The sequence below is a fragment of the Akebia trifoliata genome, chromosome 11 (assembly GCF_017979445.1).
Source record: "Akebia trifoliata isolate Shusen 1 chromosome 11, ASM1797944v1, whole genome shotgun sequence".
Lineage (NCBI taxonomy): Eukaryota > Viridiplantae > Streptophyta > Magnoliopsida > Ranunculales > Lardizabalaceae > Akebia > Akebia trifoliata.
The window spans coordinates 38401770-38428877 of NC_141385.1; the positions used below are offsets into that span (position 1 = coordinate 38401770).

The following is a 27108-nucleotide window of genomic DNA, read 5'->3' on the forward strand; positions in this document are numbered from 1 at the left end:
TAAAAATTAAAAAAATCTTATTAGCGACGGTCATTACCGCTATTATAGGCGTTCAAATGTACATGGTTTACATCTATAGCGACGGTAATACAATTAATTAACCGTCACTATAAGCCTCATTTACATTTATAGCGACGGTAATACAATAATTAGCGGCGGTTTTTGACCGTCACTATAGGCCTTGATATGGTTTTTAGCGATGCCACCTATAGTGGCGTTACACGTGGCCATCACTATTAGGAATAGCGGCGGATTTTTGGTATTTGCGACGGTTTTTTACCCCGCTAAAAACCTAAAATTTTATAGTGCATGCTCATTGAATTGGGGGAGTTTTTAAGTGCGGCTAACATCTGAAAATATGCCAACAATAAAAAAGGCAATTAGATGATCTGCCAATTGTATATTGTGAGAATATGTGGTGTAAGGATTAAGAATTGACACTTCCATAACAATAGAAAACACATAATCAGCATTATCTTCAAAAAACAAGTAACCACCCATTAGGAATTAATTTCTCTTGACAACTAGAATCACCCTTCATAGTTAGATTATAATTTCCACTTATGTGAGTGAAGAACAGAAATAGAAGGGTAAATTATGCAATGTGTGAGTTCGTAAAGTATAATGTTTGTAATGCAAGTAAATCAGCATATCAACACATAAGATAAAGAAGTCTCAGTAACTTCCTTGAACTCATTGCAAGAATCCAAAGTCAAAATACCATTTGTACAAATAATCATCGCCTAACATTGTTACTTATCCTGAAATGCCATATTAGAACAATCGGCCCAAAAGCCGATAGAACTGATGAAGATTAGGTGTCTAAGATGTATGTACAGGACAACGCCATTGAGAATGCTACAAAAACTTCAAATATTACATATTTAAAAAATATGCATGAAAAGGCTAAATAAGAAACCTTTTTGTGAAAAGTACGTAAAAGTATGATCCTACCATTGGTAGGAATATAGTTTGGTACTATAGTTTTGCTTCGGGGGGGATGAAATGCTTCCTGTTGTTGAATTCATATTAACCAATAAAAAAATAATATTTCAAATTCCTCTTGTAAATCTTCCAAAAAATTTGGTTTGCTTATTTATTTGGCTCTCAAGTTAAAACATAAAAGATGAGTCCATCACTTAAATAGTTTGGTAGAGTGAATAATTATAGAAGCAATATCCAGACAAACTGTAGAGAAACAAATCACCTTACCATTCCAGGCATGTTAGCAGATTCTTGCATATGATTCCAAAGTGTTTCTTTCAATACATGAACATCAACTTGCTTAGAGGTTCTGTCATACTTGACTTCGATTTTATTTACCTGGATAGTTCAGAAAAGAGAACAAGAATCACATGAATTGCAAAGAACTTCAATTTGATAAGGATAAAAAAAACGAGGAAGGTAACATTAGGTAATTGATACCAACAGATTATTTTATTTAATGGAGTATAATATTCTGTACATAGTCACCTTGTCACTATAACAAACTAATCAATTATAGAGACAAAAAACAGATTGCTAAAATAGAACCCTTGATACTGAATGGCTGATACCTCAAAATTAAGGGTGCTGCTAGTGACTGAACCTGTGAACAGAAGTAGCACTAATAAGTTAAAACAAACCTGACGAGGCTGAGAGACAAGTGTGTTGGAGTCATCCCCATCACTATGGAAATTTCCATCATCGAACGGGTCATTAAAAGCACTTCCATCATCCCATGATGGCAACAGTATAAAGTCTTGGCCTTGACACCTTGATTCATCTGGAAAGAAAGAAAGAAAAAAAGAGTAAACCCCTTAATCATGAATTTCACATATCATTCATGACATTTAGAAATTATAATGGAGGCTGAGGTATCAAAGCACTGCCAAACTCATTAAACTAATGGGAAGATGGTAGCATAACAACACCTCATTCCAATTGGAAAGCTCACAATAGAGTTTTTTCTGAATAAGTGTTTTAGATCAAAGCATGGTATCAAAGTTTGACATATTTCCACACAATATACCAAATTGTTTCCACTTCCACAAGACTCAATATGAGATTTAATCGATATGATCATTACGTGTGAGACTTTTATTAGGTAAAAGAATAAAGATAGCACATCAAATTATCAACAAGTCGCAAAAAGTTTACAATTTCAAGATATAAGATTTCTTACCACAACAACCATCAAGTTTCCAAGGGATAATGCTAGACCAAAGCATGAATCAAATACATGAGGACACTGAAAAAAAAAATACGTTTTATCAAAGGAAGAGAAGGGCAAACTTTGGGCAAAGAAGTATCCTAATGAGGTGAAATGCCATTGAGGAAACTTGAGTTTTTTTTTATATCAGAATATGGCCAATTTCAACCCATTCATCTTGTTTTCCTGAAAAAATATAGCCTAAAAGAATAACTGAATAAACAATACAATTGTATCATTGGTGACTGTTTCTAGAAATAGAACAAGACCTTTTGCATCATCCACACACTCTAATATGCCACTAACCTAGACATGTTGGTTTCCATTCTATTCAGAAACTTATGAAACACATATGTATCTAAAATAAGAAGCAATACAAAAAACATTGCAGGAAAACTTTAGTCCCAAAGGCACCAAGAATATGACAAACCTCTATGGAAGAACACTTCTTTAAAACAAAAGCATGAGCAAGTGGCTACTTCTGCAACTAACAGTCTTCTTGAAAATCAAACACAACCACCACTTCCTTTTTCCTTGTTTTCACCATAGGATAATTGGTTTCCCAAAGTTCCAATGTCAATGGAGCAAAAACTCTCAAGAAAACAGTTTTGAAAGAGAAGATACAATTACAAGTTGCAAACAAACAACAATCAAAAGGGAGAAATCCAATGAATTAACACATTTAGAAATACCTGAAGAAGCTAATTGAACACACCAAAAAGACATTTTTATGAAAAAAATGGAACATTAAAAACCCATGAATATACAAGAACAAACATAAAACCAAATGGAATAAAGCATGAACCATAAAGTACACATCCAATAACTTTATTTTAAAAAGAATGATAATTATATAAACAAAGTACGGCAAACAAGAATATGAGTTTCAGAAGAGAAGAAAAGGAAGTTCATAGAAGAATTCCCATTTCAAGTGGAAACCCGCATTTAAAACCAACCCCAACAAATTAAAAATCTATCCAAACTAACACGAGGTTTATCAAGTAGAACATATTAAATATCTAACTCCTTTTATGCATCCATAGATCTAATGTGACTACTATTAAAGAAACCAAACAATACAATAGAAGAAATTACGTGCAACTTCAGATTTGGTAGACTTCCAAATGTCCGAAGATCAATCTGTGTGTATAAGAACCTTGTAGTAGTTACCTAAAGGCAAAAAAAAATATGCACATAAATATTTTGTACATACCTAAGCCAAGTGACTCGGAAGTGTTGATACCTCAAGGCCTAGCATGTACAGCAAACCTTGAATCATATTATGACCATTCTAAGATTTCAGTAAGATATCTTAAGGGGGAACTCATGCATATAAATATTTTAAGTATTTATGGACATAAGAAATACCTCAAGTGGCTTCAACTTGATCCTTAGTGAAAGAGAGACTAATCAGAATGGAGGACCGTGAAAGAGTTAGACCTTGAGAAAGAAGCAATACATGAGTCTGCAAACCCATAGCATAAATGCCTCTTAAGAGGTTCTCTTGCAAAATCCATAAGAACAAAAATAAATATTAAATATAGTATTCAAACATAGTCAATGCTTCAATAGAAAATGGAGAAAGAACAAATCAATGCAAAAGAACTCACAATTCCCTCATCTTGGAATCATATTGACAAGCCTCAACATGTGATCCTTTTGGTGCCAATCCAACCACAACTACACAAAGTGGGTTAAGTTTAGACAAAATTTAGCTTATACAAACATATTATCCTAGTAGTTATGATGTATCTAAAATTATAAATGAGCCATGCAAATTCATTATCCAATATCCAAAACCAAGAAAGATAACAACGATTTAAAACAATCAAAGGATAGACTAGAATCAAGGGATTAGAAAGGATACAATGGCCTGAACTTCATCAAGGACATCAACTGCAACCCAAGTTTCTTGGTCAAGAATTGCCTTGATCTTTGTCATCTACAATACCCAATCAAGTTGTTACAACACAATAACAGCAAGCAGAACTCTTGCATGAACTGAAAAACATTTAATCTCAGTATTTTGAATCATCTCCGCAACCACCGAGACCAAGATGACTCTGACAGTATGTAAACTAATATTAGATGCTAAAATCACAAAATCTCATTTTATATGACTCACAAATATTTAAATTCTTAAAAATCAATTAAATATAGAACTGTTCTATACTGGTCGACTTGGTCGAGTTTTTCAAATTCTTGGACAAGATAACTAGTGTTTTGGACCAGTCATTAGGATGGCTGATTCATAGTGGAAATCTCAGTCGGATGCCTCAAAGTCAAAGATCACTCGTCTAAGTTGTCTCCAAAAAGTTGGATCATGGATTATGACCTATACTAAGTCCTCTATAGAATTGTACCAACCACACATAACGAAATTCTTCAAAAATTAAAATAAAATTCAGATCGAAGAAGAATCTGAATTAAAATAAATATATATGACTTTAAAAATTAAATTAAAATTTAGATCGAATAATAGAATTACATACCTTTCAATTTGAATAATCCCAAATGTTGTCAAAGAAAGATCGAAAGAGATGTTTCAGATTTTGGGGGAGTTTTTCTCCGATTGATAGAGAGGGAGAAGTTTCAGATTTTGGGGGTTTTCGAGTTCTCCGACTGTGAGAGAGAGAGAGATATGAAGCCAACGAATTAAATAGGGAAGAGATTGAGAGGTCGATCGAGAGAGAGAGTTCGATCGAGAGATGAGATCGACTAAGAAAGAGATCGATAGAGATGAGATCGAGACAGAGAGATCGAGACAGATGAGATCGAGACAGAGAGATCGAGAGAGATGAGACCGAGAGAGAGAGTTCGATCGAGAGATGAGATTGACTGAGGGAGCGATCGAGAGGGAGCAGCTGTGAAAGAGAGAGAGATCGAGAGGGAGCATTCGTGATCGAGAGAGAGATCGAGAGGGAGCGTTCGTTCCAATCAAATGGAACGGCGATTGAGGCGTTTAATCTACGAATAGAACGGCTTTACAATGTAAAACGGTTTAATACCGTTTTTAAATAAAAACGGCTTAACGCCGTTTTAGACGTCTGTTCCTAAGCTTGGGACTCAGTTTGTTTAAAGTTGATAAACAAATCAAATCTACTTCCAATTCAATTTTAGTATTGATGAGATGGAAATAATAGATTTAGTGGGGTTCTAGGTTAGGATTCTGATCCAAATCACTAGCTTTGCTGTATTATTGAAGTACTCATGTGCAAATCAATACTAATAACCCAACAAAGAAACTAAATCAACATTTTTTAATCTAAAGTCATAGGCTTTGTATAAAACATATGAGACTAGTACACATGCTTAGATTTGTGGAGGATCGTGATTCCATTTATTGAATGAGAATAGGCTTTATACAATTGAGCTAATGAAGGACTAAGGATCAGGGGGCATGGAAACTTCAACAGCTCCTTCTAACATCTGTGTCACCTTTCTCATGGTAGGCCTTAACGAGGGATCCTCTTGAATACACCAAATAGCCACCATGATCAGCTTCTGCAACCTCCTGCCATCATTCTTTGCTTCTTCATCAGTTTCCACTAACAAGTGGAGATTCCTTTCCACACAGCAATCATAAGCCCATTCTGACAGTATCACTGCATCTTTGTTCTCCAGTTCAAATTAAGCATTTCTTCTACAACAAATGATCTCCAGTAACATGATGCCAAAACTGTAGACATCCACCTTAGCTGTGATCGCCATGTTCTTGTACCACTCAGGTGCGACATACCCTCTTGTCCCTCTGATACCCGTACTTGTTCGAGTTTGGTCATTCTTCAAAAGTTTTGCTAATCCAAAGTCCGAAATTCGTGCAACAAAAGTGTCATCTAAAAGTATATTTTGGGGCTTTACGTCACAATGGATGATCTGGGTGCTACATTCTTCATGAAGATATGTGAGCCCTCGAGCAATCCCAAAGGCTATTTGAATCCTTCTATACTACTCAGGCCTTGAACCTCCAAAGAGGAAGCTTGCCAAGGAACCATTTCTCATGAACTCATATACCAGTAACCTGTTGTTGCCCTCATCACAGAATCCGACTAGTTTGGCTAGATTCTTGTGATTGGTCTGGCCAATTGAATCCACTTCGTTTTTTAATTCCTTGTCGATTTCTTGTGCCAATATGTTTAACTTCTTAACTGCAACAAGACTTCCAGTATATGATTCTAGAACCCCTTTATAAACTGTCGAAATAGCACCCCTACCTAATTCTTCCTTGAACCCATCTGCAGCTTCTTCAAGTTCTTTGTAAGTGAAAGACCTTAGGTTCACTCCAAGTTTGCTGGGATATATCTTTGTTTTTAGTTTCTTCTTGTGGTATGAGCCATAATAAATAGCCAAAGAAATTATCAATAAGAGTAGTAAGTTGAGAAACCCAGAGCTTCCCAAAAGAATCGATCCAGGTAGGATCAAATTCTCTCTGTTCTTCTTATTTCCACCCAAGTCTGGAGGAGGAAAACCAGGTTGAGGTTGAAGAGAAGAATTAGAATTTCCTACCTTGATGAGAGCCTTCACGTTAACAGTATCGTCTATCACCCCATTTGATGAGAGCCTTTCCGAGAGCATTATTGTCTTTCACCCCATTTGATAGTGGGAACCTCTTCAAACAGCAGGTCGTCCCCCCAATGATGGCAGCTGCACAAAAACAATCATTCAGGCAAGTGTTTTTGCACCAATCTTCATCCACATTTTGAAACGATTCATAATCACCGAACGGCCAGTTAGATTTAATATACTCCCTCATTTCAAATCCGTCTGCATGCTTGATACTTCTTTATCACAACTCTGTGGAGCAAAAGTTTGTTTGCATCCTCTGAATGTATTGTTTGGATCCATGTAGGTATACCCAATTGGGCATTTACACTCAGGCCTCTGGTCCTGGTTTAGCATGCAGTAGCTGTTATATCCGCAAAATCCGCTACCGAGATCTCCGACTGGTGCTGTGCAGATATTTGAAGGTATAAATGATTCCAAAGACCATGCCTCAGTCCCATTGTTTGGGGTGGTTTTTGGGTATGTGTATGTCCTGAGAACTCCAAAATCAACGGTGGCTCTATGATAGAAGTCCCTTGTTGAAATTGGCGTCTCTAACGACCCCCAGCTGAATTGGCTCCCATCTTTTAGATTTAGATAAATATGCCCAGATTGGTTGAAGACCACCGCTGCACCATTACTCACAGTATTGCTTTCCCAGTAAGCTGTGTAATTGTTTTCCTTAGGCCAGCTAAGGGATACATAACAAGATTACCATCACCTTGTAGAATAAACTCGAATCTTCCCATTGAGTAGTCGTCCTTGGTTCTTCGAGAAACGAGTTTACTCCCAAGGCCTAGTGTCTGGTTAAGCAAGATTGTGTCTGTTGGTGCATCAAAGCTTTGCCAATTGTTTACCGATTGTGCGTTTCTCAGCACGAAGTTTCCTGTGTCAAGCATGGCAGCAGAGGTGGCTTGGGTACCGTCTGTGGGTTCGGCCTTCCAAAGTTCTGTACCATTTGGAGCATTGAGGACAAGAACACCATTGGATGTTAATTCAATTTTGGAACCTTTCTGCACTGGGTTGCCTCCATTCGCTGTCCAAACAATGTTTTCTACTTGTATTTTAGCAAACCAGATTGCTAACAAGAAGTGATCTCCTCCTTGAATGGGATGGAATTCGCCCGAAGGCGAAGAGCAGTATGGGTTTGCATCAAGAGTTGTTAAAGTTCTTAAATTGCAGGAAGTTTGAGAAAAAGTGGAGATAGGGAGCAGTAGAAGTAAGAAAGAGAGAAGATGAGGAAACAAATAAGCCATTGAAGGAAATATGGGATTGTTACTAAAGCTGAATTTGAAACCAAGAGAAGAATCAGATGAACATTGTTTTTTTTTTTTCTTTTTGTGCCAAATTTAGCTCTTCTTACTAAATTAGAGGTGAGAATTCTTGATCAAACTATTGCCAATTATAGTGTAGAAGATAGAATCATTTCCTTTTGATTGACTTCAGGTCAACTTCAAACTAAGGTATTAAAAGTCTGCAGTCCATAGGATTTGATTAATTGGATTTCAACAATTAATTACTAATAGGTTTCATGATGTGTCACCAGAAGAGTCTTTGCTGGGGTGGCAGGTTTTGTCTTGTAATCTGACTGGTTTTGATGGAGACAAAATTTTGGTCCACAGGTTTAAAATGTCAATATCTTTAATAAAGTTCAGACGCGTTTTTGGGTCACCTTTTATAGATAAAATTTTATGCAAAAGAAGCAAAAGTCAAACACATGGGCATGGCTGATATATAAGTTCAGGATCCGTAAACAATTAAAAAATTACTCATAAAACTACAATGTGTTTTCTCTTAAATGAAGCAAAACAATTTGGAATGGGTTTATTTTTTGTGAGGATGATCTCTATGGTGAGGGGATCATCCTTGCAAAAATGTTGCCCATTCTGAAACTTCGAACCCTATCAAAAGTGATTTACAAAAAATGAATAATCTAAAAATTTTCAACTTGTAAACATGGGGTTAAAAATTTCAAAATGGCTGATTTTTTGTGAGGATGATCTCCTCATTATTAATATGATCCTCACAAAAAATCAGCTCATTCCTAACTTTTGTACCCATATAAGACAAAAGGCATTGTAACTTTATGAGTAACTTTATGTATCTACATATCCTGACCCATATATATAGATAAAGGGCGGTTCATGGGAGAATAATTGTGACAAAATCTATAATAATATTTTTTTGTAAACCACTTTTGACGGGATTAGAAGTTTCATAATGAGTTGATTTTTTGTGAGGATGATCTCCATGGTGAGATCATCCTCACTAAAATCAACCCAATCCAAAACTTCTAACCCCAATTTATAAATTGACGAATTGTGGATCATCATTTCTTTTGTAAACCACTTTTTATGGGGTTAGAAGTTTTGGAATGATCTAAGTTTTGGTGAGCATGACATTTATGGTGAGGAAATCATCTTCACCATAAAAATCACTCCATTTGAAAATTTCTAACTCATATAAGGCAAATACCATTGACATAAATTTTGTCATAATCATTGCCCCATAAATTATCCCCATATATATAGATATATATCAACATCAAGAGAATTAAAAAAAAAAAAAGATCAACATCAAGATTCAATTTCTATATGTATATATATCAACATCAAGGAGTCAATTTCTTTTGGGTGAGGATTTAATTTTGCAGTTGAACATCCACATCCCTTTTTTTAAGTGCAACTTTTGTTTTGCTAATTTAGCTGTTAAGCAAATCACACATGGACATCTGTGAGTCTTTTTTACTGTGTGGTGCACAAAGAGGTGGAGCAAATGATCAAGAGATAATGGTCTGAAATTATTCCACGTGGCAGATTTTTGTATGGAATGTGATCAAACTTTGCTCCTCCAATTGTGTGGCAAACTTCTCTCCAGTACCAATTAATTTTTCTAACATCATGAAGGGGTCAAACTAGTTTTAGTTGTAGAGTCCACAAGGAGGTTAATTCGCTACACAACAGTTGAAACTTCAACCCTTACGAAAATTCATCCCTTCCTAATTTAATGGCAACTTCTTCTAGAAGAGTGCTAATATTGTAATTACTTGAATTACACAACTGCAAATCCCATAAAAAATGTGCAGTTTTGTATCTAGAAGAAATAGATCTATGATTCAAACAACTTCAAAACACGATTTTGAAATCTTGAAAGGTCGAAGAATCATTATACCGTTATACAAATGACAACTAAAAGAAGTTACGATAAGATTTTGGCACGAAATCAAATCTGAAATCCAAATCTTGGGCCATAACATTCCCTACTCCCTAAAGAAATGCTTGACCTCAAGGGTTGAAATCAGGGAACCTTTGTTGCAACAAATGCCACTTTTACCAAGTGGAGTCTTTAGACGATGAATGGGCCGGGCCCAATGGACCAAAAACTTTGGTAACTGCCTGATTATGACGTTTTACTATTTGTCGTTCAAGACAAAATATGAGATATATGAGATTTTTTAGAATAAGATAAAATAGAGATTGTCCTGGTTTTTTTTTTTTTTGAAACTTTTATTTCTTTAGTCATTCTTTCAACTTGTACCATAATTGCTCCTCCATCCTTTTGTAAATTTTCTTCACCAAAAATCCAAATTTAACCTTTTTTCTCCCCATGGAACTTTCAACACATACAAAAAATGAAAATTCAATTAATTATGTTTAATTAATATTTTAATTAATCACCATAAATTGAGGGTAAATAATAATAATGCATGTATTTATCAGGTGTTATTCAGTCCATTGGTTTGGCTTGGTCCCTACAAAACATCTTAGGCAGGTTTCAATGCATCAATTAACAACCTTCGTTTGATAGTCTGTTTGTGGGTGGAAGGAAGTACTCATTTTACACGTAATACCATTCAAACACCAAATTTCCTTCCAAAAGTTACTAGTGAAAATGGGGTTTCGATCACTAAAAATAGATGATGGTGCATAATGTAGTTTGAGTACATTTTCAATGAATACTTAAGCCACTTTTGAAGTGTGCATATTTGGAGAGACGGTCTACAACAAAATAACACTTTTACCTTTTGATTAAGGAAGCCCATCAATGAAATCCAGGGAGATATCTGCCAGTACCAATTAGGTAAATGTTGGAGGATTCCTAGTGGTCGTAGAGAGTAGAGTTTGTGTCTTATTTCTTTGGCACACCTCACACTCAGCTACATATTTTTAAATATCACTCTTCATGCAACTCTAATAAAAAGTGCGTTGGATTCATTTATAGGTCTTATTAAACCCTGAATGTCTCGCTGATGCTGTGTTATGTGACTCATACATGAGTTGTTGGCAAATAGGAGATATGGGGGTTAGAACTACACAATGGTTGTAACGTAGGAGACCCTTGATGAGGGAATATTTGGAATTCATGGACTCATTATTTTCAAGCTTCTGATGTATCGCTTGCAGTGATGGGTCTTGGCTGTAAGATGCTCATATATGGTCTGTGCCATCCCATACAGCTCTTGATATTGCTGAAACAATTGGTTATTTAAATTGACGTGACAACGCATCCGCAACTTAGTTTTCTCGATCCCTTTTGTAGACAATAAGTGAAATTCCTAGCAGGATGAGGCGTTGAGTGGTAATTAAAACTAGGAAAGGAAAAAAAATGAATATATTTGTGGAAATTCAGAAATATCTCCAATAGGATTAGGCTTAGTAGTTTGAGATGCTTTGGGAATGAGCAAAGCAAACCGGCAACAATACTGATGAGGAGTGTTTCAGGGTAACTTGGAGATCCTAAAATGGCAAGAGGACTAACGTGACATGGATGAAAATAGTAAGATAATATATGAAGGAACATGCTTTGACTAAAGGGATAGTTCATGATATAGTTAAATGGTGAAATACGACTAGTTGTTTGAATAGGATGTAAACAATGATAATGATCAAATGTTTTAAGCTTACGACTCACTTCGCGGTAAAGTTGATTACAAATCAAATCTAATTCCACCTCAATAGGTAAAGTTCATCTTAAGTATAGATCAGATGCAAATGATAGATTTAATGGGGACCTAGGTTAGGATTGTGATCCAAATCACCAACTTCATTATGTTATTTAGGTACTTATGTGCAAGCCAATACAAACTCCATAAAGAAACTAAATTATAAACCATTCAACATATTTACTCAAACATCATAGGCTTCGTAGAAAACATATGAGAGTAGTAGAGATGCTTAAATTTGTGGAGGATCTTATAGATTTTATCCGATTGAGCTAATGAAGGACAAAGGATCAGGTGGCATGGAAACTTCAACAGCTCCTTCTAGCATCTGTGTCACCTTTCTCATGGTAGGCCTTAAGGAGGGATCCTCTTGAATACACCAAATAGCCACCATGATCAGCCTTTGCAACCTCCTGCCATCATTCTTTGCTCCTTCATCATTCTCCACTAACAAGTGGAGATTCCCTTCAACACAGCAATCATAAGCCCATTCTGACAGTATCACTGCATCTTCATTCCCCAGTTCAAATTCAGCATTTCTTCTACAACAAATGATCTCCAGTAACATGATGCCAAAACTGTAGACATCCACCTTAGCTGTGATCGCCATGTTCTTGTACCACTCAGGTGCGACATACCCTCGTGTCCCTCTGATACCCGTACTTGTTCGAGTTTGGTCATTCTTCAAAAGTTTCGCTAATCCAAAATCTGAAATTCGTGCAACAAAAGCGTCATCTAAAAGTACGTTTTGAGGCTTTATGTCACAATGGATGATCTGGGTGCTGCATTCTTCATGAAGATATGTGAGCCCTCGAGCAATCCCAAAGGCTATTTGAATCCTTCGATACCACTCAGGCCTTGAACCTCCAAAGAGGAAGCTTGCCAAGGAACCATTTCTCATGAACTCATATACCAGTATCCTGTTGGTGCCCTCGTCACAGAATCCGACTAGTTTGGCTAGATTCTTGTGATTGGTCTGGCCGATTGAACTCACTTCGTTTTTAAATTCCTTGTCGATTTCTTGCGCCAATCTGTCTAACTTCTTAACCGCAACATGACTTCCAGTATATGATTCTAGAACCCCTTTATAAACTGTCGAAAAAGCACCCCTGCCCAATTCTTCCTTGAACCCATCTGTTGCGTCTTCAAGCTCTTTGTAAGTAAAAGACCTTAGGTTCACTCCAATCATGCTTTGATTTGGCTGTACTCTCAGTTGTTTCTTTTGGTATGATCCATGGAAAATAGCCAAACAAATTACCAATATGAGTAATAAGTTCAGAAACCCAGAGCTTCCTAAAAGAATCGATCCGAGCATGATCCGATTGTCTTTATCTTCCTTCTGAAAAATACATTTTGAAGAACTTGAATTGCCAACCTTAATGAGAGCCTTTCCTCTATCATTGGCATCCATCTTCCCTTTCGACAGCGGTAACTTCTTAAACCAGCAGTCCCCTCCACGGATGATCGCGACTGCACAGAGACAATCATTCAAGCAAGTTTCACTGCACCAATCTTCGTTTGCTTCTTTAAACCATTCGTAGTCAGAGGTCGGCCAGTCAGTGTTAAGTATTCCCTGCATAACAAAACCTTCTGTTATCCCTGATCCATCTATTCTACAACTTTGTGGATCAAAGTTTTGTTTGCATCCTTTGAATGTATTGTTTGGATCCAAATAAGTATACCCAAATGGGCAAATACACTCAGGCCGGTCCTGATCTAATTTGCAGTAGCTGTTAAATCCGCAAACTCCGCTCCCAACATCCCCGAAACTTGCTGTGCAGATGTTTTCAGGTTCAAACCATGCCACAGACCATGACGCAGTCCCAGCGCTTGGGGACGTTTTTGGGTATGTGTATTTCCTTAAAACTCCATCAAAATCAAGGGTGACCCTATGGTAGAAGTCCCTTGTTGAAACTGGCCTCTCTGATGTCCAGCTGAATTGGCTCCCATTTTTTAGATTTAGATAAATATAGCCAGATTGGTTGAAGACCACCGCTGAACCATTACTCACAGTATTGCTTTCCCAGTAAGCATCGTAAGTGTTTTCCTTAGGCCGAGCTAAGGGATACATAACAAGATTACCATCATCTTGTAGAATAAACTCGAATCTTCCAATCGAGTAGTCGTCTTTGGTTCGTCGAGACACGAGTTTACTACCAAGGCCTAGTGTCTGGTTAAGCAAGATTGTGTCTGTTGGTACAGCAAAGCTTTGCCAATTGATATCGGATTGTGAGCTCCTCAGCACCAAGTTTCCTGTGTCGAGCATAGCAGCGGAGGTAGCTCGGGTACCATCTGTGGGTTCGGCCTTCCAAAGTTCTGTACCATTTGGAGCATTGAGGACAAGAACACCATTGGCTGTTAATCCAATTTTGGAACCTTTCTGCACTGGTTTACCTCCATTTGCTGTCCAAACAATGTTTTCTACTTGAATTTTAGCAAACCAGATAGCTACCAAGAAGTGATCTGCTCCTTGAATAGGATGGAACCCAAAAGCGAATTCGCCGGAAGGCGAAGAGCAGTATAGGTTTGCATCAAGAGTTGATAGAGAATTGCAGGAAGTTTGAGAAAAAGTGGAGAGAGGGAGCAGTAGAAGTAAGAGACCAAGAAGATGAGGAAACAGAGAAGTCATTGAAGGAATTATGGGGTTGTTACTAAATCTGAATTTGAAACCAAGAGAAGAATCAGATGAACATTTTTCTGCCAAATTTAGCTGCTCTTGCTAAATTATAGGTGAGAAATAGAGAATTATCTCTCTAGAATCTTAATGGGAAATGCAAAACAAAGAAGCCTATGGGGTGATTGTTACTAAAGGTGAATTGTAATCCTGAAATGCCAAGAGAACAATTCAGACACAAAAAAATTCTGCCAAATTTAGCTGATTTGCTAAATTAGGGATGAGAATTGTATCTCTAGATTATGAATGGGAAATGAAAATCAAAGAGAAACCCAGATAAGAATCTCAGCTCGTCTTTGAAAGGGTAATGGAGTTCTTGATCAAACTATGGCCATTAATTGTGTAGAAGATAGGATTTGAATACTTCTCTGCTCTTACTATATTCCAAGTTGGTATTGGATTTCCACAATTATCCAGTCATTTCATGGTGTGTCATATACGTCTCTTTTCTGGGCCAGAATTTTCTTGTAATCGAGATTAGTCAAGTCAATCTCCTTGTCCCAGCATTTGCTCCACATGTCAATGTCTTATTAAAACTCAGACGCGTTTTCGGTCAACTTTTTTTACTATCTTCCCATCTCTACATCATGGAATCAAGTTTTGTTGGTTGGGTGGGTGGGGATTAAAGGGCAAAACAACTATGGTTTTAAAGCTCAGTATTTCTTCTGATCACCCCCACCAATCTAAATAACTCTTGTTTATAATTATTTATTAATATATATTTTTATATGTAATAATTATAAATTTTTCAGTAACGTAAAGTGGATTAGAAGATTAGTAGTCACAAGTTTATATTTTCATTTAAATGAAAAATATTTAAATTATAAAGATATTTGTTTTAATTTAAAAAAAAAAAAAAAAAAAAAAGCTTGACTCAGTCAAGTTTTACCAATTTAACCAAGATTTTCAAAATATTGTCCAAGTCATCTATTATTGTCAAGTAAGACATTGTGCGAGATGATTCATATACACTATCTCAATTGTTATTGAACAAATACCGAGAGAGAGTCATCTTAGTCATGGATGAGATTTGAAAACATGCCCACAAATAAATACCTCATATATGCTTAATTTTTTTTTGCTATTTCATTGTTAAGCAAATCACAAGTAGATACCTCTCAATTTTTGTTTTTGTTTTATTTATTTATTTTTAGAGTCTGGTTACTAGTACCCACCCTATATGCTCTTCTTACCCACTTAAGTTTAAAAAATAAACAAAATAAAAAATAAAATTACACTAATACCCTCATCAAATTACTCCACACACCCTCTATCTTCTCCATCTATCTATCTATCTACAAAATAAAAATCCCAATCATCTTCTCTATTCATTATCTCATTCTTCTCCACCATCTACATCCCTCTCAATCTTCTTGTTCTTGTTCTTCTTCATTATATTTATCTTTTTTTGAGTTTCGTGAGAGGTTGAATCAATGGAGTAACAGTTTTAAGGTTGTTTTTTTAATAATCTTATTTCTTTGATTTTTCTTCTGTTTTTTTTACATTAAATCATCAAAGATGAAAAAATTACTATTAAAACCTTTAAAACGACGATTTCGAATCGAAGAACTCAGAGTTTTTTGATATATTTTGTTCGATAAGTTTAGGTCAAATTTATTTTATTCGATTCAATAAGTATCTTACCGAACATAAGTTCTTATTGAACATTACAAAATTGAATCCGTGGGAACCTACCGAAGCATTCATAGATTTCTTTTATTATTATAAATATTGTTCAGTAAGTTCAGACAAAACTTATTTTAGAATATTCGATAAGTATCCTACCTGACTTAACTTACTATCGAACATTACAAAATAAATTCGGTAGAGGCGATTGAAAGTGTTAGGCTTACACGAAAAAGAAAAAAAAAATCGATAGGTGTCCACTGAATTGGTTAAAACAAGTTTGATCTAAACTTACCAAATAAAATCTGTTAAAAAATTCTGAGTTCTTCAATTCAAAATCGTCGTTGTGAATATTTTAATAGTAATTTTTTCATCTTCTTTGATGATTAAATACAAAAATAAAATAAAATAAAAAATAAGATTTTTGAAAGAAAAAAATATCCTAAAAACTAATCTTCATTGATTCAACCTCTCACAAAATTCAAAAATTGATGAATATGAGAATAAGAAGATTGAGGGAGAGAGAGAAGTAGTGGTGGAGAAGAATGAGAGAATGGATAGAGAAGATGGATCGGATTTTTTAATCAATAGATGGAGAAGATGGTTGGTGTATGAAGAAGGATAAAACTGTTTGTTGTCGTAATCATCTTTTTGAGGAATTTCATGTAAAAGAGCCAATGAGATTGGATAAATCTAAGGAAAGAACTTTCCTTCAAAGGTGGAGCAGCAAAGTTAAATCCCTCATAGAATTACCACGTGGCACTCTGTCCTAGTGGACCCATAAATTCAAAACCTGCCTGATTGATGATTCACAAAGAGGTAGAGCAAATGATCTACAGATAGGGGTCTGAAAGTATTCCACGTGGCTTTTTTTTTCTTTTGGAGGGAGTCTGTGCTGCAAACTTCTCTCCAATGTCCTTTATTAATTTTTCCCCACGATGATGGGGTCAATGTCACTGCACGGCACTTCAAACTTCGAACGGTGGGGACTACCTTTTGAAAATTCGGCCCTTCTTTATTTTCCTTGTTTTAATGGAAACTTCATCTAAAATTGAAAATTCTGGATATTTAATTAAGTGAGATTCTATTGTCACACCAACTTTTGCTAATGCCACCTCAATTCATATTAAATCATCAAAGAATTAGCTCACCTCTTGGGTGGCATTAGCAAAAGTTAGTGCTGCAATAGAAGCTCTCTTAATTAAACTTGGTTTTATTTATTAGGACTAATATTAGCGCAGAAACTTGGGCCGGCGAAACCTAAACCCCATGGGTTGAATCGAACCTTGGGTCAGATTTGAGCACAGTTAGTTAGGATTTGGGTAAAACAAATTTTTGACCAAATTAAATTGAGTTGGGTTCAGGTATAGACATCAGGTAATCAGATTTGCGTGAACCTGAACTTAATATGATTCTAATTTAAAAATATTTTTGTTTCTTTCTCATTCACAATTCACATTTCCAAACTTTAGATGATCATCATCATCTTTTTCTTTACATGTACTTATGATTTTATATATATGAACATTGAAATATATTTCTATGACAAATAATTGCAAATTTTATATAATTTTATATACCACCTATTTTTATATATGTCATTATTATTATCAAATTATCTAGTAGTAATGAGGAATGAATCAACCCGACTTGGGTAAGGATTGGGTTGAATATTTCATGCCCAAGGTGGTGTTGGGCGTGGGCGCACGGGTTGGTGTTTGTTAAGTATGAGTTGGGTACAGGTTGATCCCCAACCCATCTGAGTTGCAACTCTAACTATTAAATATTAATAGATGAAATATGAAAATGTCTCTCAAAAGAAATTACAAAATTATTTTTAAAACCTAAAAGTACCTAAAAATAAACTAAATGGAAAATTGTGACATAAATGACAATCAAAGGAAGGGATAATCTTGACAATCAACCTTTCGTTTTTAGAAAAGGGTCTGTTGACAATAAATTTTACAAATCTACCTCAAGATTTTTAGAATAAGATCGCAAATGATTTTATTGATTTTAATGAAATAGATATACAAATATCAGTATTTTCCTCTGATTAACAATCAAGTACAAAAATAATGGTGACACATGTGTAACTTTATTCTCTCCAAGCTTCATGCATGATCGACTAATAAGGTTGCTTTGACGGTGATTTTGTTTGTACTTGATCTTCTGTAGAGGTTTTTCTTGATTTTTCTTATCTCTGAATTTCTTGTTTTATCGACTGAGAATGATTTATTGATTTCTGAAGAAGGACTTTTAAGCTTGATCTTTTGTAGAGGTTTATATTATTTTTTTTCTCTCTCTTCGAACTTCATCCTGTATTGGTTGAGAATAATTTTTTAACTTTTGAAGAAGGATTTTTGAACTTAATCTTTTATAGAGGTTTATATAGATTTTTTTTCTATTTGGACTTTGCGTTTTACAGTTGAAAATGATTTCTTGACTTCTGAAGGACTTTGAGCTTGATCTTCTCTTGAATCAGAATCCAAGTCTCTCTTGAAGAGCTTTACTTCATCTTTAGAGGAGGGCTTGAAAGTTTTTACTTCTCTAGAAAGAGAACTACTGTCTTCTAAGAGAAAGTGATCCAGATCCCCCTTTTAATTGAGGGAGACATTGGTATTTATAGACTTAAGTATAATTTAGCTTTCTAATTATGACACGACTTAAAAAGATTTGATTGGTTCATCTAAAGGAAAAATTCGTCCAAATCTAATTTTAAGAATTCTATGGATTGTTGGTGAGTCAACTCCATTTATTTGGGTGTAGGTCTCAATACTTAATGTAGATCACTTGACTTTGTTTAGATCATGGGCTTTATTTGTGAAAACTCAAATCATAACCATACGAGACTCATTATAAATAAGGACTCTATTGGATGTGTGAGTCCATTTTTTATGTAGGGACTTTCAATTGATTTGTAAAAATTTATGAAAACTTCCTCAAAATTTTGATGCATACAGAGTCCAATCTTAAAACAAACATGTATGATAATACATCGGATTAAATCTAATTACTATTGCATCATTTCAAAATTCCTCATGATTTGATCTGAACTTGATATGCTCATGTCCCTAAACTCAAAGTGGACAGAAAGTTTGCTATGTTGATCATTTTACGATAATGTATAATAGTATAATAGATTGTCCAATATGATTTTCTTGTAATTCTATTGATCCAAGTAAAAGTTAAATTCAGACGTACCTCACATCTGATTCATGATTTAATATGATCCAAGAATTAAAGATTCAAATCAAGTTTTGGGGTTCCAAAATTTTTTTGATCTGATTATATATATAAATATATATTTACATTAATTATAAGACTTTTAGTGTAAATATTCCATAGGTTTAAGGCAACGCAAAAAAAATGACCACTTTTATATTTTTAATACTCAAAATAGGACTATTTGCTATAGTAACCTATGTTTTTTTATAGAAATGCCCTCACCTGCAATTTTTTTTAATAAACTCTTGAAAAATAATCTTCTAAATTGTAACTTCCTCCCTCCCAACATTTTACAGCAAAGAGAGAGAGAGAGAGAGAGAATCATTCTCTCTACCAAAACCTATCAAAAAGTCATTGGAGGCTTTATATTTGAGGAGCAATAAGAAACCCGGTAGATCTACGAAGATTTCTACCAAAGGTATCAATCTCTCCTTTATTTCTTTCATTTTTTTAAAATCGTTTATATATTCTTATAATCCTTATATATATTTCTTCCACAATTATATAAATAAAAAATGGTAGCAAAAAAATAAAAAAAATATTGATTTCACAAAAATTTTATGATTTTGTTCATAAGGTTCACCTAATGTCGAACCTCGACGTGGGAACATCTTATATCATTGAGGCTCAACAGTACCTTCTGTCAAACCTCAATGAAATTGTCTAATAGAAGTTTCTGTAAGTGAAAAATATTCACAACGTCAAACCTTGACAATAGGTATCGTTGAGTCTTGATGCTATAATACATTTCAACACCAATGGTTGACATAGGGTAAATTTTATGAACAAAACCATAAAAATTTTGTAAATCTTTTTTTTGTTTTCTTGTGCTACCATTTTTCATTTATATAACTATGGATGAGAAATGTATTGAGCTTATAAGAATATATAAATAATTAAAAAAATAAATAAAAGAAATAGAGAAGAGATTGATAATCTTTGGTGGAAATCTTCAATAGATCGTAGATCGAACACAAGAGTGCGTAGATCTACAAAGTTCATTATTGTTCCTCAAATCTATAGCATCTTTGATGTATTTCAATGACATTTTGGTTGGTTTTGGTAGAGAGAATGAATATCTCTTTGTATTTCGATGGTATTAAATGTTGGGAGGAAGGAAGTTACAACTTAGAAGATTAATTTTTAAGGGTTTATTAGAGAAATTATTGGTGAGGGCATTTCTATCCAAAAACATGAGTTATTATAGCAAATAATCCTATTTTGAATATTAAAAAAAAAAAAGAAAAAAAAAAAAAGATGGCCAATTTCTATCATTGTCTTATGGAATTTTTATGCTAAAAGTCTTCAATTATATGTTTACATTTGTTGTGCACTTTTTCCTTTATTAGATAAGATTTAAATTGATTTGAAACCAGTATTCCATAATAAATAAATTAAAAAAATTATTTGGAGGACCCTGATGAAGGGATTTATTTCTAATTAATCCTTAAGTTGCAGGGCTTCTCTTAATAGTTCGTTTAGTAAAAAATTCTTTCCAGTTAGTCCTTGAACCTCACTTCTCACGATTGAAATGTCGAATGTGCCTTAATCACACCATTTTCATCTAAAAAGTGGATTTTTGGTATCCCAATTGAGTTTCAGAGACTCCAATTAGACGTAAAGGATTTGAGAAGGAAGAACAAGTCATTTCCAAGCATTTTGTAGACGTAAGTAAAAAATTAGGAATTTTTCAAAAATTTTGTTCATTTTTGGATGAAAATCGATCAAAGGTATTTTAGTCATTATGCAAAGTTTCGGCTTGTCACTAATCAACAATCCCCAACACCTCGTCCTCAAGGCTCTCAGGCATATCGCCCCTCCACACCATGGCAACCACGAGCCAATCATGTTGTTCTTGGCAACAACACTACTCCTACTTGGCTGTTGGATAGTGGAGCATTTCACCACGTTACATCTGACTTGAGCAATCTCTCTCTTTATAGCCCGTATCAAGGATCTGACGATGTCATGATCGGCGATGTATCAGCCCTTCACATCACCTATACCGGTTCTACCACCATACCTACTTCTTTTCGCACCTTTACTTTACAAAACGTCCTTTGTGTCCCTTCCATGAAAAAGAACTTAATTTCAATTTATCAATTTTGCACTAATAACCATGTTTTGATTGAATTCTTACCCTCTGCTTTTCAGGTGAAGGATCTACACACAGGGGCAATCCTTTTGATGGGTGAACCTAAGGATGGCGTATATGAGTGGCCGACTTCATCCCCTTCAATTACCTCTTCACTGCTGCTTGCTTTTTCCAGTGTCAAGACAACTTCGTCCGAGTGGCACTCTAGACTAGGTCATCCATCATTTACTACTATGAAAAATATTGTTTCCAAGTTTTCTTTTCCATTGTCTAGTTCGTTATCCTCTTCCACACATTGTAATGCTTGTTCATGTAATAAAAGTCATAAAATTCCATTTTCTTCTTCTACCTTAACCTCATCCCATCCGCTTGAACTTATCTTTTCTGATGTATGGACCTCTCTTGTTTATTCTGTTGATGGTTTTCAGTACTATGTTATTTTTGTTGATCATTATACACGGTGTATTTTGTATTATCCACTTAAACGGAAATCCCATGTGTATGATGTCTTTATGCGCTTCAAGGCATTAGTTGAAACCCAATTTAAACATCGAATTGTTACCTTCTATTCAGATAATGGTGGTGAATATCAAGCCCTTGATAGTTTTCTCTCCACCAATGGTATATCCCATCTTACTACACCACCTCATACACTAGAACACAATGGTCTTTTCGAATGATGTCATCACCGTATTATTGAAACCAGTCTATCTCTTCCCACTCATGCATCGATGCCTTTAACTTATTGGACTTATGCCTTTGCCACTGCTGTATATCTTATCAACCGTATGCCCACACCCACATTACATCTTTCATCTCCTTTTGAAAAACTCCTGGAGTCTCAACCCAACTACACTAAACTTCGGGTGTTCAGTTGCTTATGCTATTCGTGGCTTCGTCCTTATTCTCAACATAAACTTGACTCTCGTTCCACTCATTGTGTGTTTCTTGGTTACTCTTCAACACAAAGTGCCTATATCTGTCTTGATCTGTCCACTTCTACAATATATATATATCCCGTCATGTCAAATTTCTTGAAAACTCATTTCCCTTTACCACTCACAAATCCCATCTATCTCATCCCACCCCCAGAAATCATTTCCAAATGGCTTCCCCAGGTCCAAATTCTACCCATCTCAAGTGGCTCACTCAATCCGCCTCCACAAAGGGATCCCTTGTGTCAACATCCGTCACAAAATGCCCAAACGGTCGACCGTTTACCACCAGAACCACACAATGTTGAGACCTCTTCTGCTTCACCCACAGCTCAACCCACCCATCAAAATACCCATCTCATGACCACTATAGCGAAAAACAACATCCACAAACCCTTAACCAAGATGAATCTCACTGTTGTCCTTTCACAACCATCAAACATTGAGCCTCATACTGTTAACCAAGCCCTAAAAGATCCCAAATGGAGACAAGCTATAAATGATGAATTTGATGCTCTTGTTCGGAATGGAACCTGGGAGCTTGTTCCATCCACTTCTCTACAAAATCTTGCTGGATGTAAGTGGGTTTTTCATATTAAACGGCTTCCTGATGGTTCTGTTGATAGGTACAAAGCCAGATTAATTGCCAAAGGTTTTCATCAGTGACCTGGAGTGGATTATCATGACACCTTTAGTCCGGTTGTCAAGTTGACAACAATACGCCTTGTTCTAAGCCTGGCAATCAGTAGAGGTTGGTAGTTGCGCCAATTGGATGTTAATAATGCCTTTCTTCAAGGCCATCTCTCCGAAGATGTCTATATGGCCCAGCCTCCGGGATTTGTTGATCGAGATAATCCAACACATGTATGCAAATTAAAGAAGGCTATATGTGGACTCAAGCAGGCCCCACGAGCTTGGTACCTTGAACTTCGCTAGTTCCTCATTGAGTCTGGGTTCATAAACTCTCATGCAGACACTTCTCTATTCATTCTCCACTCAGGTGACATTACTATATATCTACTTGTTTATGTAGATGACATTATTATCACTGGCACCAACACCAATATTATTCAACGTTACATTGACCTCTTAGTACAAAGATTTTCAATCAAGGATCTTGGTGCCTTGTTTTATTTTCTCGGCATTGAGGTTCTCACCACTCCATCTGGTCTGTTGCTTACTCAAAGGCGCTACATCACTGATCTTCTTGCTCGGACAAAAATGTTTGGTGCAAAACCTGGTGCTACACCACTTGTTACAGATGGAAATCTCACACTTCATTCAGGTACAGCTCTGAATGACTATAGAGAATATAGAACAATTGTTTGCAGTCTACAGTATCTTTGTCTCACTCGCCCAGACATAGCATATGTTGTCAACAAGCTTTCCCAATTCATGGATTGCCCGACGTCTGAACATTGGAATGCTGCAAAACGACTACTTCGATATCTGTGTGGCACATTGACCCATGGATTATTTTTTCATAAGGAAAATCCACTTTCTCTTCATGCCTTCTCAGATGCAGATTGGGCTGGCAACAAAGATGACTATACCTCTACGAGTGCCTATATTGTCTATCTTGGTCGTCACCCTATTTCTTGGTCATCCAAGAAACAACGTACAGTTGCTTGATCATCCACAAAAGTTGAGTATCGATTAGTTGCTGTTACTACTTCAGAAATTAATTGGATTTGTTCCCTTCTCATAGAGCTTGGCGTCACTCTTTCTACACCGCCTGTTATCTATTGTGACAATGTTGGTGCCACCTATCTCTGTTCTAATCCAATCTTTCATTCGCACATGAAACATGTGGCAATTGACTATCACTTTATTCGGGATCAAGTTCAATCAGGTGCTCTTCGTGTTACTCATGTTTCCTCAGCAGATCAACTTGCAGACGCTCTTACCAAACCTCTTCCACGAAGCTGCTTTCAAGAATTAAGAGTCAAGATTGGCATCTCCTCCGGAGCTCCATCTTGAGGGGGCATATTAGAGAATAAATTACAACAGATTTTCTTTATCTTTTAAATCCTTGTAATTAGTTGTAATCCCCTAATTTTAGGATAGTTTCCTATTTCTGTGTTTTCTGTAATTAGTTGTAATATCCTTGTAATTAGTTGTAATCCCCTAATTCTAGGATAGTTTCCTATTTCTGTGTTTTGGATAACTCATGGCAATGCCCAACTTTTCTGTATATATATTCATTCTTGATCAATAGAAAAGTTAAGCTATTGTCTCTCAACATTCCTCTTTCTATTTCAACACGTAGATATATTGTTCCTCAAATCTATAGCATCTTTGATGTATTTCAATGACATTTTGGTTGGTTTTGGTAGAGAAAATGAATATCTATTTGTATTTCGATGGTATTAAATGTTGGGAGGAAGGAAGTTACAACTTAGAAAATTATTTTTCAAGGGTTTATTAGAGAAATTATTGGTGAGGGCATTTCTATCCAAAAACATGAGTTATTATAGCAAATAGTCCTATTTTGAATATTAAAAAAAAAAAAAAAAAAAAAGACGGCCATTTTTTACCATTGTCATAAACCTATGGAATTTTCATGCTAAAAGTCTTCAATTATATGTTTACATTTGTTGTGCACTTTTTCCTTTATTAGATAAGATTTAAATTGATTTGAAACCTGAATTCCATAATAAATAAATTGAAAAATTTACTTGGAGGACCCTGACGAAGGGATTTCTTTCTAATTAATCCTTTTGTTGTAGGGCTTCTCTTAATAATCTGTTTAGTAAAAAGATTCTTTCTAGTCAGTCCTTGAACCTCATTTCTCACAATTGAAATGTCGAATGTGCCATAATCGTTCGAATTCATCATTTTCATCTAAAAAATGGATTTTTGGTATCCCAATTGAGTTTTAGAGACTCCATTTGGACGTAAAGGATTTGAGAAGGAAGAAAAAGTCATTTTCAATCATTTTGTAGACAAATGTAAAAAATTAAGAATTTTTCAAAAATTTTATTCATTTTTAGATGAAAATCGATCAAAGGTGGTTCTTTTGTTTTGAAATCATCTAGACAAGTCATTATACAAAGTTTTTAGTCAATTTTCCCGTATATTTTAGTCGAAAATTTTCAAAATGGGTGAATTTTACAGAGTCGAGTTAGATAATTTTTAAAAATTGTCAAGTTCAACAATAAAAAAAATGTCAAACTCAACAATAATAAGTGGTGAGTTCGGCAATAAAATTATTAACTTCGACAATAACACTTTGTTTGGATTAAGAGAAGAGAAGATATTCTCTCCATTTCTCTTGTTTGGGAAGTTAAGTGAGGAGAGAATAGAAAGTTTATAGAGAAAAAAAATATTCAATTTTGTTCTCCCCAAATTGGAGAGAAAGTGAGAAAATAGAAAAAAATTACTTCATATTCTATTATTTTCTCTTCTATCTATCCAAACAGAGCGGAGAGAAAATTGCATTTTGTTCTCTTCTCTCTATTTATTTCGATCTAAATCTATGTTACTTGATTCATGGGTTGCTTGGTTTGAATTTGGGTTCGTGGTTTGCCACTCGAAAATGAACCCGATTTATTAGGATAGACATAAGTGAGGGAATTTGAAGGTTGAAGTGATTTGTAAGGTGAAAAAGAGATTGAAGATGACAGATTTTGGGAAGAAAAGAAAAATCAAGTTTTTATATTTTATAGGTTGAAGATGAGGGTATTTGGTCATTTTTCATTATTCTATTAAATAAGGACCATAATCAAAGGGACATGCTATCAATTTAAGATTTTTGAGGAATGTCTCAAATATTAGCAACATGTGGAGGGGCATCTAACAAATTTATGAAAAATACAGTTCACTGAGTTTGTTGCATTTCACAAATTGAGAGCGAACCGTATTGCGAACTAGATTGGTTCGAATCGATTCACGCTTCGGTAACTCACCAATGAATTAGGTAACCATAATCCGAATGGATTGTAAATAAAAATTAGTGAGCTCCACAATAAAAGAGGTGATCTCACAATTATGAGAGTTTATTAAAAATAAAGATTTACCCAACAGACCCAATTGTTGCACTTTTATTACAAAATCTCCCTTGGAGTTCTGACAACTCCATGGGAACCTAACTTTATAAAGTTTGTTACCCAGCAAACCTTTGAATCCATATCCACGTCATAAAATTCAAATTTATGGGGTTAATTTGTTACTTAACATACCTTAGAGTGGATTCTAATTGCATCAATTTGTGGCACCTAAAAATATGATGTGATAGCCCTTGGTTATAAAGGATAATATTTTAAGAATTTTAAAAATATATATAATTGTTTCTTTTTTATTTTCACCATAGAATTTTAATTTTAAATTTGGGAGTTTGATAATCATCCATTTTCAACGCCTACGATCAAGCTCAAAAAGTTTTTTTTTTTTTTTTTTAATATTTTCCTTTAAATCTGATTTTTTTCCATGAAATTTAAAAGGTTGTGGTGTTGGATTGTTAATTTGATAATCCATGTGGGCCCAACTACTCTTAGTAAGATTTTAAGAAATCTTACTAAATTAGTCATTCTAATATGTTTCATAAAGTAAGGTTTGGTCAGGTAACAAACTTGATACAGTAAGGGAGTTTTTTTTAATAAAATTGCAACAGTTGGGTCTGCCAGTAAATCTCTCTGTAGTAAATTAAAAAAGTTTACTAAATGGACCGTCAACCTATCGATTATAATTCAAGGACCATTTAAAAACAAATTCCTTGAGGATCCTCCAAGTAATTATCCCTAATAAATCCGTACCTAATTCTATAGTCTCAATTGAAAAAGTCAATGTAGACGTGACAAAAGTCAAAGTACAAGAAAGTCTTGAAAAGAGAGCAGCAACATGAAACTGCGGTCGCGATCGAGAACGGTGTCCCGC

General features: G+C 35.1%; 2 protein-coding genes and 1 pseudogene across 2 annotated transcripts; all 3 read right to left on the minus strand.

Moving 5' to 3' along the window:
- Positions 1-284: 284 nt before the first annotated feature.
- Positions 285-4126, minus strand: LOC147391538 (condensin complex subunit 2-like). Its single transcript, XM_086459078.1, has 6 exons — positions 3560-4126; positions 3405-3460; positions 2165-2230; positions 1626-1765; positions 1213-1323; positions 285-350 (listed from the first exon to the last, which is right to left on the minus strand). Exons 3-6 carry the CDS (start codon positions 2208-2210, stop codon positions 285-287), a joined length of 363 nt encoding a protein of 120 aa, XP_086315204.1. The 5' UTR covers positions 2211-2230; positions 3405-3460; positions 3560-4126.
- A 1317-nt stretch (positions 4127-5443) lies between these two features.
- On the minus strand, positions 5444-8111 carry LOC147391539 (G-type lectin S-receptor-like serine/threonine-protein kinase LECRK2; annotated as a pseudogene).
- Positions 8112-11826: 3715 nt separating this feature from the next.
- On the minus strand, positions 11827-14674 carry LOC147391540 (G-type lectin S-receptor-like serine/threonine-protein kinase LECRK3). Its single transcript, XM_086458687.1, has one exon. It carries the CDS (start codon positions 14302-14304, stop codon positions 11935-11937), a length of 2370 nt encoding a protein of 789 aa, XP_086314813.1. The 5' UTR covers positions 14305-14674; the 3' UTR covers positions 11827-11934.
- Positions 14675-27108: the final 12434 nt, after the last annotated feature.